Here is a 12,643-nt window from a genome sequence, read left to right on the forward strand (position 1 = left end):
GTGCAAGCCAGCATATGAAAAGAAGGACCTCCGGCCTGACTGTGGGGCGACACGAGACATTCGGCGATCGGCCAGCATAACCCGGCGATCCAGTCCCGACGGACAGAATAGCGACCGTGGGAGGCGACGCGTGAAATCCACAGCAGGGCAGGGGTACGCCTCTGCCTGCGTGCATCTGTGAGTATCGCTTTCCCACTGTTGGGCGCTAGGCGTAGCTTTGCCAGGGGAGGATAACAGCGGCTTCGCCGACAACGTTGCTGGCCCGTGTCTGTTGTTTCAGGGCGGAGCTACGAGGGAGGCCGTGCGCGGGTGGGGAGAGTGGCTGTACTGGAGCAGAGTGAAGCTGACCCCCCACCCACTTGAAACGTAAAGGCAAATAGGCGGAGCGGTTAGTGCTACGTTTGTGCAGATTTGTGCAGGTAAAATTAGCGTTTGTGCTGCTTCTGTTTTAAAGATATTAATGAAAATGTAAAGGTCAACCAGCCCCCCCACATTACCCAAATCCAACAAAAGTGGTATCAAACGTTTGTGCTGGTTTGTGCTGCAGAAATTTTTGTTTGTGCCGTTATTATTTTAAAGATATTAACAAAAATTTCTAGAGGTCAACCAGCCCCCCCATATTAATGGAATCAAACAAAATGGATGTCAAACGTTTGTGAATCAACCCAAAAGGTTGATTCTGTTCATCTGGACATTTTCAGTTGGAGAAACGTTTCGTCACTCATCCAAGTGACTTCTTCAGTCTCAGCTGACTGTAGGTTTCCCCAACCATATAAACAGTACATTTGCATAGTGAAGGAAACTAGCGCCACTGAATGAACAATGTGCCGGGGGGTTAATTCCATGATTGTTAGTATGCAAATTCTTATGACCATTGATCTACTTTTGACACAACTAATCAAAGCCTATTGATCAATGGCCATGAGTACCATTCACAGAAAGTGGGGAATGGCTACAATCACAGCATTGTAGGATGGCGAAAGATGTACTCTTGGGCCCCCCTTCTCGATCCAGAGATGGTCAGCATCCTGACAGCCCGATGGACGAAGCTGTCTCTCAGTCTGCTGGTTCTGGCCCGGAGGCTCTTCAGTATCCTTCCTGATGGCAGCAAACTGAAGACGCTGTTGAAGGGATGAGTGGAGTCACCTGTAATGGAGACGACCTTCCAGATGAGGCAGGTGCAGTAGATCTCCTGGGGAGGGAGGCAAGAGAGGTCCCCACAATGCTCTCGGCTGCTCTCACTACCCGTTGTCATTTTTTCCTGCAGAACCCAATGCAGGAGTCATACCACACAGTGATGCAGCTGGTGACGATACTCTCAACTGTGCCTCTGTAAAAGGTGCTCATAATGGGGGTTGAATCTCTTGTGCTTCTCAGTTTGCAGAGGAAGTAGAGTCACTGTTGGTCTTCTCCACATTCAGGGACAGGTTGTTGTTGCTGTACCACTCTGGCAGATGGTTAACTTCACCCCTGTAGTAGATCTCGTCGTGGGTCAGCAGAGTGAAGAGAAGGGAGCTCAACACACATCCTTGGGGAGCCCCCGTATTCCGTGTTCTTGGGCTGGAGGTGTTGCTGTTGACCCGTACTGTCTGCTGTCTTCCTGTCAAGAAATCTAGCAGCCCGTTATACAGCAAGGTGCTGATCCCCAGCAGATCCAGTTTGTGAATGAGTTGCTGGGGAATGATGGTGTTGAATGCTGAACTGAAGTCTATGAACAGCACTCTGACATATGAGTCTCTAGTGTTCAGATGTGTGAGGGCTGAGTGAGGGGCAGTTGAAATTCCATCATCGGTTGAGCGTTTTGACTGGTATGCGAACTGAAATGGATCCAGGTTGGGGGGAAAGCAATAATTTGATTTGATGCATGACTAACCGTTCAAAGCACTTAACTTAATAATGATGGAGGTGAGTTTGACAGGACGGTAGTCCTTAAAGCAGGAGATAGATGACTTCTTGGGTTCAGTAATGATGGTGGAGGGATCTCCACACACTGTCTGGGGATTGTGTCACCACGGTCTGTAGAGTGGGCTTGTAGTCTGTGATGGTTTGTATTCCTTGCCACTGCCTCCAAGTATCTCTGCTGTCGCTGAAGCTTTGCTGTAGCTGATGCCGCGTGACAGGTTTGCCCTTGCTGTTCTTAGACTCACCTAATTCCCGGCTCTGAAGGCTTGCATTTTTCAACTTTAGGAGCATTTAAACCTGACCTGTGAGCCATGGTTTCTGATTGGCCCAGACAGTGATAGTCCTGGTCTCTGTGACATCATCGATGCATTTTGGGATGTAGGCAGTGACAGTTTCTGTATATTCCTGAAAGTCTGTGGTGTTGTCGTGTGTGGCGGCCTGTGGTGGAAAAGCAGTGCCTCTGAGGACCCTTCTGGCCACACCTGTACCTGCTTACGAACTGGTTTGGTGACTTTGACCAGGGGCCTGTGGGAACCCATGGCACACCTAGATTTCTGCCTGTACTGACCCTTATGCAAAATAGGTGGAATTAAGACAGTTCCAAAAGCAAACACAACTGATCAGTGCTGAGAGTGGTCCTGTTGCTGAGGTTGGGATGATCCTGTAATCTCTTATGAACGACCTCCAACGCTTCTATGACTGGGATGCAAGTGAAGACAGATGTAACATCTCTCTCTCACTGTACATGTACTGTTTATAAAATTAGGGAAACATAACCTGCACAAACAAAATAATTTGCAGGACAAATGTTTGACATCAGTAGTAATACGATGGCACCTATCCAAGATGGCGGCCAACTGAACGATGGCACCTATCCAATATGGCGGCCAACCAAACCGGTTTGAGAACCGGTTTGACCGGTTTCGTGCGTGTGCGCATGCGCGTTCAGTAATTCGATGGCACCTATCCAAGATGGCGGCCGGCCAAACCGATTTGACCAGTTTCGTGTGTGTGTGCGCATGCGTGTTCAGGTGTGGAAATACCACAGGGTATCAGAGGGGTTATATGAGTTTATGTGTTTTTAACGGGGTTTTAATTTAATCAAACCATAGGGTTTTTAATTAAACTATTTTTTCACTTAGGTGTATCGCAACATTCAGTTATGCATGTGTTCTTAAAAGCAATTCTTTGTTTCTTGTTTCATTCTTGGCGGAGTGGAAGCTGTTTTGGTTCACAGTGCGCCTTAACAAAGAGGGTGTGCTCTAGTCAAAAGTGTTGGTAATAGTGTTTTAATCACACTAATTTTCTAAATCTGACAATGTCTCAGCTTGCAGTGAGGCATGCATTTTATTTTATAAATGGTACAAATGGGAATTTCTTCTGAATGGGTGATGTCAGCATGTTCACAAGCGTTTCATTTAATCAAACCCCTAGTTTTAATTTAACTAGTTTTTACACATCTACTGGGGTTTCTTTCCAGGGTTGATGCGATCATTTTATTTAAAAATCGGGATTTCGGAATGTTGAACTAAGAGTGAGACAAAGCCAGCCAGCTAGTTTTTAACACAGTAAATGTTACAAATAGCATTCAGTCCTTTAGAAAATAAATGCTATAAGCAGCCAGTATCGCTCTTTTCATCAGCCCTTTAGAAAATAAACGCTACAGTGATACTTCTAAAACCACTCGCCCAGACCCGCTCCAACTTTTCAACAGCTGGCTAATTGTTTGAATTTGTTCAGGATTGTAAAAGCCCACCGCGGGTATCACTTAGTTGTTGAGAGTACCATGCGAACAAGGGCCCAACCTATTGTTTAAAGTGGCCAGTATTGGCTCTTTTTGTAATTCCTCGACAAGGTAAATGGGGCAGTTGGTACCAGTCGGGTGGCGACCCCGCCTATTGTCTGAAGTATCGGCTCCTTTGTAATTCCTTGAGAAGACAAAAGCCCTGTAGGGTCTCATTTAAATTGATTGGAGACATCTTGTTTCATTCTTGGCGGAGTGGAAGCTGTTTTGGTTCACAGTGCGCCTTAACAAAGAGGGTGTGCTCTAGTCAAAAGTGTTGGTAATAGTGTTTTAATCACACTAATTTTCTAAATCTGACAATGTCTCAGCTTGCGGTGAGGCATGCATTTTATTTTATAAACGGCACAAATGGGAATTTCTTCTGAATGGGTGATGTCAGCATGTTCACAAGCGTTTCATTTAATCAAACCCCTAGTTTTAATTTAACTAGTTTTTACACATCTACTGGGGTTTCTTTCCAGGGTTGATGCGATTATTTTATTTAAAAACGGATCAAACGGGCCATTTCTTCTGTAAGGGGTTTCATGGTTTCAGAGTAGTTTTTAACACAACAGATAGTCGCAAATAACATTCAGCCCTTTAGAAAATAAACGCTACAGTGATACTTCTAAAACACGCTGCACACAATGTCACCTTTTCCCCCAAAGCAGCCAGTATCGCTCTTTTCAAACTAATCGTCTTTTAAATACACTCATTTTGTGATTCTGGTGTCACACCATGCACCGATGCAAGCATTTTATTTATTTAAAAACGGATCAAACGGGCCATTTCTTCTGTAAGTGGTTTCATGGTTTCAGAGTAGTTTTTAACACAACAGATAGTCGCAAATAACATTCAGCCCTTTAGAAAATAAACGCTACAGTGATACTTCTAAAACCAGTCGCCCAGACCCGCTCCAACTTTTCAACAGCCGGCTAATTGTTTGAATTTGTTCAGGATTGTAAAAGCCCACTGCGGGTATCACTTAGTTGTTGAGAGTACCATGCGAACAAGGGCCCAACCTATTGTTTAAAGTGGCCAGTATTGGCTCTTTTTGTAATTCCTCGACAAGGTAAATGGGGCAGTTGGTACCAGTCGGGTGGCGACCCCGCCTATTGTCTGAAGTATCGGCTCCTTTGTAATTCCTTGAGAAGACAAAAGCCCTGTAGGGCCTCATTTAAATTGATTGGAGACATACCTTTCTTTTTGGAAACACCCACCCTATATAAAAAACACGCTCAGAGCCCGATACCCTGAGCCATTTACGCCTCAAGATTCGCTGCAGAGCACACCATTTTCTTTGCGATCATCAACACTAACATCGTTCTTTATAACATGGACATCGTAAACGGTAAGTAAAACAAAACCTATTATTGGATTTTTAAAAAGTGTTATGTTAACATATTATAGGATATTCAAACTATCTTTTTTTCCTAAAACAAAAGCTTAATTTTTAGGAGTTCGGGAGAACGGCCCAGGACCCTTTTCTTTAGAAACGGGCGCTTTTACAGCTGGAACTAGTTCTCTAACAGGCACAAGGTGTGTACAGCATTACTGGATTTTTAAACGTATGTATGTTTTAAACTAGCGATTGTTTTAAATTATGTAATAACGTTTTTGTTTGTTCCAGGGTTAACAAACTGAGCAGGAAAACATTCAGACACCGCTACCACAGAGCCCTACCTTACATCAGGTGTGTATACAACGGGATGTATAGTTGTGTATTTTTTTTTTTAAAGGGGTTTAAACAATTACAAATGTTCTAAACTGACCGTTTTACACCTACAGAGCCACGCCAGAGAACCGGGTGTGTGGAGAAGCAGGACCATCCCGAATAACGCACACTACAAGGTAAGCATAGGCATATATAAATTAGATAAAAAGAGATAGAGAGGGAGACACGCTTATTCAGTTTGAAATGGGTACATGTATAATATGTTTTAACACATGTCTATCTATCTTCACAGACTGCAGAACAGCACCCCTCCTCATAATGATCAGGACACCATACGATTCCAGACGTTTTTGGAATGTTTAAGCAGTATCGACCTCCCAGAACAACAAAAACCTGGAGCTTTGTGCAACAGTGGAGAGTCAGAACCGATCTTCATCAGCGAACCTGCAACACCCCCGAGTGAGTGGCTACCTCGCGATTTCTCTGATGTTTTTGAGTACAGCATGTCAGATTTTGATCTAGTTCATATACCCACCACCCCAGAATGTGTCAGAAATAGCGTTGATTCACACATAGATTTCGAAGAAGACGGCATAACAGACTCTCAAATATCAGCGGCGTATGATGCTTACATAAAGCTTCCAGACGCTCAGCCTGCTGAACAAAGTCATATAGCTTCAATAGCTTCAATAGCTGATAAATTATGTTTGATTGAAGCTAGACTCAATCAATACCACCAAGAAGCACAGGTACAAAGGCAACAGTTTACCAAACTCATAAACAAAGTGTGTAGTACATTAGACAACATCTGCAGCAAAATTTCAAGTCCCTGACTTTTAAAATCCAGACCATGGACCCTCCAAATAAATTATTTAAACATAATAACGGAACCTCCACTCCTGTTAGATGTTTTGACTTAGAGACTTTTATGCAGTGGGCTGAAGAAACAGATAAAAAATTAGACGATATTATAGCTAGACTTAATAGGGTGCCTGCATCAGCCTCATCCGATACACATCCTTGTCAGACTGTTCCTACGTCTGCTATTGCTGATGGGGCTATTGTTGCTAATAATAGTGATAGTACAGCTGGTGTTGCTCGGGCCGTTGCTGTTACTGATGCTAACCATATAGCTTGTGCTGCTGGTGATTTTGCGTCTGATGCACAATCTAGCCGGGTCACCTCTGCTGCAGCTACTGCAGTTGTTATTGAGCCCGTTGTGCAGTCTGGGTCCGGCAGCCGCTCTCAGTCACACATTAGAGAGATACCTAATTTTAATGCTCGCGAATTGCGTGAACGCCTTGATTTTAGGGGTATAAGTCTCGATCATCCAGAACAAGTGCCGGCGCGAGTGCGCGAGTGCTTAGCCAATGTGATAGACAGAGCTGTGGCGGGATCCCAACAGGGCAGTGTTCTAAACGTGGTCCTGCGTGGCCCCTCGCTGGCTTCAGATGTTCAGGCTGTTTTAAACGCTGATGATCGGTATGATCCGGAGCTGTTTCTCGATCAAATTGCACAAGTTATGCAGAGTAATGATGAATCTATCGGTGATGATGAATTAGAGTTTATTGTCACGGTAGCTCAGAACAGTAGTGGCGGGTCTCGCTTAAGACTGGCGCACATACCTTATGATGAGATTCTCTCAAAGAAAGGCAGACATTTATACACACCAAACAACACAAACAACAATTTGTGCTTCTCCCTATGCATAGCACATTCATTAAACTCATCATCCTCTGAGCATGAAAAACTTGCTACAGCTAAACAGATGCATGCTGAAGTAGGTCTATGCGACACACAGCAAGTATCATTCTCTGATGTCGGTAAATTTGAGAAGCACTTCAACATTAAGATTGTAATCTATTACCACACAGAAGGGCGTAAACGCCTGGAATGTTTTTACACACATGAAGAGCCAAACCCTAACACGTTGATGATGTATCTCCATAATCAACATTACCACCTGATTTTAAACCCGACCGCTTTTTTGGGGGGATCCTATGTGTGTAATTTCTGTTACGGTATATATAATACACCATTACAGCACAGCTGTAAACATAGATGTAACACATGTTACACACTCTGTCAACATCACAGGGGACCCACAGTGAAATGCAGCGACTGTAACCGCATCTGCAAATCACAACACTGTTACCAACAACACAAATTACCTGAATTAAAACACAACATGATCCCCTGTGATAATATGAAACATTGCATGCACTGTGGCACCACATATAGAGAATCCAAGAAATTGCCACACAAATGTGCGCAGCCTAGATGCGAGCACTGCCGCGAACCTAAATTAGCAGGAGACTCCGACCATCAGTGTTTCATACAGCCTGTTGAAAAACAGAAGCCTAACGATAAATACATTTTATATGATTTTGAGACGCGGTACCACAACGGTAAACACGAGGCTAACTTTGTGTGTGCGTCTGATCTGAAGGGCAATAAGTTCACATTTAATACATTAAAGTGTGTGGAGGCGTTTGTGCAGCATTACAGACGCCCAAGGTTTCGTGGGTACACTTTCATAGCACATAATGCATCTGGCTTTGATAACTACATACTCCTCGAGTACTTTGTCAGACAGAGCATAACACCTAGTGTCATAATGAGCGGCAGCCGTGTGATTTTAATGCATGACAGGGACTATGACCAGCGGTGGATTGATTCGTTCAGCTTTTTGCCCATGGGCCTTGCCAAAATACCCTCTGCTTTAGGTTTTCAAGACCTGCAGAAGGGCCATTTCCCACACAGGTTTAATACGAGGGATAATGAGCGTTATGTGGGCCCGTACCCAGACCCCTCCTTCTACGGCTATGAGCACATGTCTGAAAGCGATATGGTGCGATTCATGGAATGGTACCAGGTTGCCTCACAGAATCCCTTTGATTTTCAGGCTGAACTCAGGCGTTACTGTGTTAACGATGTTGATGTCCTGCGTAAAGCATGCATCATTTATCGTGACACGCTACTGGGTTGTACTCAAGTTGATCCATTCATGTATACCACCCTGGCTGCATTTAGTATGGGTGTGTATAAAACGCTGTTTCTGCCTAGAGACGCGCTCGCTCTCACGTATGAAGGGGCATACGTTGAGCAGAACAAGACGTTTTCTAACGTCTCTATTGAATGGCTTCAATATGTGTCCCACACCACCAACAAAGTGGTAAAACATGCTCTCAGAGGAGGCGAACAGAGGGTTGGACCGTATTTTGTGGACGGTTTTGACCCCACAAGTAATACAGCTTATGAATTTGCAGGATGTTTTCACCACGGTTGTGTTAAATGCTACCCCGAGAGTGAAGTTAATCCTGTCAGCAAAGCATCCTATGGACTGCTGCATCGCATGTTTTGTGACAAAGTTGATGCACTGAGATCACAACACAGTGTGAGCGTAATAGTGATGTGGGAGTGTGAATGGGCTGCCTTGAAGCAGACAGACCCTGCAGTTGTGGCTTTCATGCATACGTACAGAAAGCCAGAACGCCTGAATCCCCGAGACGCCCTTTTTGGCGGTCGCACAAATGCTCTAAAGCTGTACCACAAGACTGCTTGTGATGAAAAAATATTTTACTATGACTTCACCAGTCTCTATCCCACAGTGCAGTCTAAAAAAGACTATCCTGTAGGACACCCTCAAGTCATTTACACCAACTTTGACAAGCTAGAAAATTATTTCGGCTTTGTTAAATGCACAGTGCTCCCACCTAAGGGTCTTTTTCACCCCGTCCTACCCTACAGATGCCATGGAAAACTGATGTTTCCACTCTGCAGCATGTGTGCTGAAGACCAGAACCAGCATACTGCATGCGGGCACAGTGACAGTGAGCGGGTGTTGAAAGGCACATGGGTCTCATTTGAGCTTGAAAAAGCTGTTGAGAAGGGATACAGGGTTCTTGCTGTTGATGAGGTGTGGCATTTCCCCAATAAGACCGACACATTGTTTAAAGACTATGTGAAAACCTTCCTAAAACTCAAACAGGAGGCCTCGGGGTATCCTGAACATGTGAACACACCTGACGAACAGCAGAAGTACATAGACGAGTATTATGAGAAGGAGGGAATAATGCTAGACCCATCCAAGATTTGTGTAAATAAAGCTGTTCGTAACTGTAACAAGCTGTTGTTAAACTCGTTATGGGGTCGTTTCAGCATGAGGTCAAACATGGCATCATCTGAGCTCATTACAGACCCTTCCAGATTTAGCCAGCTAATGTTTAGCGACCAGTACGACGTGCGTCAGTTTTGTTTCATCTCTGACGACGTCGCAATGGTGCAGTGGCGCCACGCTGATGGTAGAGCTTCCCGTGTGAAGGACGTTAATGTCTTTGTCGGGGCCATGACCACTGCACACGCCAGACTCATGCTGTATGATTTGCTAGACAACTTGCAGCAGCGCGTGCTGTATTGTGACACGGACAGTGTCATTTTCACGGCACGCCCTGGCGAGTGGATGCCTCCTCTAGGTCCGTTTCTGGGGGATCTCACAAGTGAATTAGATTGTGGAGAGGATGGTGTGGAGGATTACATAGCGGAATTTGTTTCCGGTGGGCCAAAATGTTATGCGTATCACACATCGCTGGGCAAGACCCAGGTCAAATGTAAAGGCGTCACACTGAATGCATTAAACTCGAAAGTTGTCACCCACGACTCCTTGAAAGGTTTAGTCCGCAAGTTTGTAGCCAATCAGACATCAGACGCACACCTAGTTGCCGTGTCTGATAGCATCAGACGCGATAAAAAGAAGCTTCATTTGAAGAATGAAACCATTGTGAAAAAAGTTAAAGTTGTTTACAATAAGCGCCGTGTGCTCCCAGACTTCACAACCCTTCCTTATGGATTTTAAATTAGAACAGGGGTTTGACGCCCGGTTGCAGCATCCGTTCAGCATGGTGGTCAGCGGTCCCAGTAACTGTGGCAAGACTTTTTTTGTTAAAAACATAATTGAAAACTCTTCCAGGATTATATCATGCAGCATTGATAACATTGTGTATATATACTCATGCTGGCAGACACTATATGACCAGCTTCTTAAGATAAGAAACATAAACTTTGTTAACGGTATACCCGAATCTCTTGCTGATGACACCCTTCTGCCTGCAGAAAAGAACAATTTGTTAATTATAGACGATGTGATGAACGATGCAGCTAACAATTTAGAAGTACAAAATGTGTTCACAAAGTATGTGCATCATAGGAATTTGAGTTGTATATATCTAGTTCAGAATTTGTTTATTCAGGGAAAATCCAGTAGAACCATTTCCTTGAACACTAATTACCTAATATTGTTTAAAAATCCGAGAGATAAATATCAGGTTATGCTTTTAGCCAGGCAAATGTTTCCGGGTAATACTAAATATTTTATAGAAGCGTTTAATGATGCCACATCGACAACATACGGGTATCTTTTAATAGACTATAAAGCTAAGACCCCGGACTATTTAAGACTCAGAACAAATTTACTGTCAGACCGTCCGGTTGTTTACATTCCAAAACAAAAATCAGCAAAGAGGTGAGAGGATGTCATCACGCATGCGGAGGAATCTGTCTCTGTTGGAGATGATATACAGGGCTCCTCCTACTCTACGCAGAGTTATTATTAGTAATTCAAACTTAGATTTTATCAATGCATTGTGTGAGATAGCCTTTAATGTATTGCATGGTAACATTCCACTGACCAATCAGCAGTACAAACAGCTAAAAAAGAAAAAAACAATAATCAGACTGATTGCAGACAAAAAAATAAAATCTTTGAAAAAGAGAAAGACAATCAACCAATCTGGAGGGTTTTTACTGCCGTTATTAGGGGCTGCAATCCCTTTCATAACCAGTCTGATAGCAAACAGGTGAAAATGGAACATGTGCAAAAGATGTTTTTGGTACCCCAACACCAGTTGGACTTAATAAAGCAACAGCAGCAGCAGCAGCAAACAGGCACCATCAGACAACAGTCTCAGAACGAGTTGGACAAGGAGATGTTACAAGTGTTACAAGATTCTGACATAGATGTGTATGAGAAGGCTAAAAAATACAGCGATATTCTCCAAAGATACCTCATCCTTGTGAGACAAGGTGCCCGTGAAAAGAATGTATTGTCTTTATCATTACCTGAACAATTTAACAGGGATGTGCAACCCCAGTCGGCGGACACATTGCCTGTTCATGGTGATGCCGGGGTGAGGGATCTTGTTGCGGAGAATGTTTTAACACACATACCTAAAAGGAGTAGGAGGAATGCAGAACTTATTCTATCAGCGGTGAACCGTTCGCCACACTTGATCTCTTACAATGACAAAGGCGAAATTGTTGTTGATAAACAAACCATCCCTGGTTCACACATTTATGATCTAATTAAAGCCGTCACAACCACACACACACCTTCTGAGGGTTTGAGACCTATCGGCTGGACAGAGTTTTTAAAAGCTTTCTCAGATTTAAACATACCGTTATCAGCCATATCTAACACAGGCATACGTAAGACCGTCGCCTTGTATAAAACCGATCACACACCAAAAAAGAACACCCCCGGTGGACCGCTGCGACATAGTACACTAAAAAAAATAAAGAATAAAAAAAACAAATTAAAGGGGGGTCCTGTAGAGTGGTTGGATTTTTGAATTCAGGTTTTTTTTTCTTATTGCAGAAATTGTTTTTCTGCTAAAAATATTTGCTGTTTGGTGTTTTTCTACTGTTATGTTGTTGTTTTTTTTTCACTTATTGCTGCTAAATTGTTTTGTTTTATTTTCTTTTATTACTGTTAAATATTTTATGTCTTTTATTACTGGTTAATGTTTGATTTCTTTTATGTTTAAACAAAGTATGTTATGAATCTATATATATATATACGAGATTTGATAATAAATACCATTGACTCGATTAAATCATGCTCTCATGTTGTTTTTATTATTATTCTCATTAGTACATATCAGTATCCACATTGCACACACACATAAGCACTGCATACAGCAACAGGTTGTATGTTGTTGACAAATCGACACACCATAGCATCATTACAAATTAAATCAGACCCATACATGTTAAGCAGGCGGGCATAAGATACACCATTTTGCATATGATATAAAAAAAATACACAATGTTGACCGCATGTGATGGAGAAGTCGTTCTGCACTTGTTTTCCTGAATATAAAACAGTGGAGCAGTTTTTTAGAAGAAACATCTTTATTGCTGGGGGAAAACTGTCTAACGAGTGACCAAAACTATCAAAAAAATAACCGCGTCTGTCTCTCGAAATATAAACAGCAAGCCAATGTTCC

The 12,643-nt window shown here is 43.1% G+C and overlaps 1 protein-coding gene across 3 annotated transcripts; it reads left to right on the forward strand.

Annotated features, from left to right (window-relative positions):
• Positions 1 to 3,817: 3,817 nt before the first annotated feature.
• LOC145425487 (uncharacterized) lies at positions 3,818 to 12,250 on the forward strand. 3 transcript variants are annotated; one of them, XM_080298552.1, is made up of 5 exons: positions 3,818 to 5,036; positions 5,131 to 5,224; positions 5,316 to 5,378; positions 5,474 to 5,536; positions 5,653 to 12,250. In XM_080298552.1, the coding sequence occupies exon 5, from the start codon at positions 6,211 to 6,213 to the stop codon at positions 10,213 to 10,215; it is 4,005 nt and encodes a 1,334-aa protein (XP_080154678.1). In that variant the 5' UTR covers positions 3,818 to 5,036; positions 5,131 to 5,224; positions 5,316 to 5,378; positions 5,474 to 5,536; positions 5,653 to 6,210; the 3' UTR covers positions 10,216 to 12,250. The 3 variants fall into 3 exon arrangements, with proteins under 3 accessions (XP_080154678.1, XP_080154677.1, XP_080154679.1); XM_080298551.1 differs by having other exon boundaries at positions 3,818 to 5,224; XM_080298553.1 differs by having other exon boundaries at positions 3,818 to 5,378.
• Positions 12,251 to 12,643: the final 393 nt, after the last annotated feature.

The sequence above is a fragment of the Astatotilapia calliptera genome, chromosome 3, assembly GCF_964374335.1.
Source record: "Astatotilapia calliptera chromosome 3, fAstCal68.1, whole genome shotgun sequence".
In the NCBI taxonomy this organism is placed as follows: Eukaryota; Metazoa; Chordata; class Actinopteri; order Cichliformes; family Cichlidae; genus Astatotilapia; species Astatotilapia calliptera.

Excerpts from the sequence above, each read along its gene's own strand:
- LOC145425487 (XM_080298553.1), top strand. The coding sequence starts at position 6,211 with ATGGACCCTCCAAATAAATTATTTAAACATAATAACGGAACCTCCACT.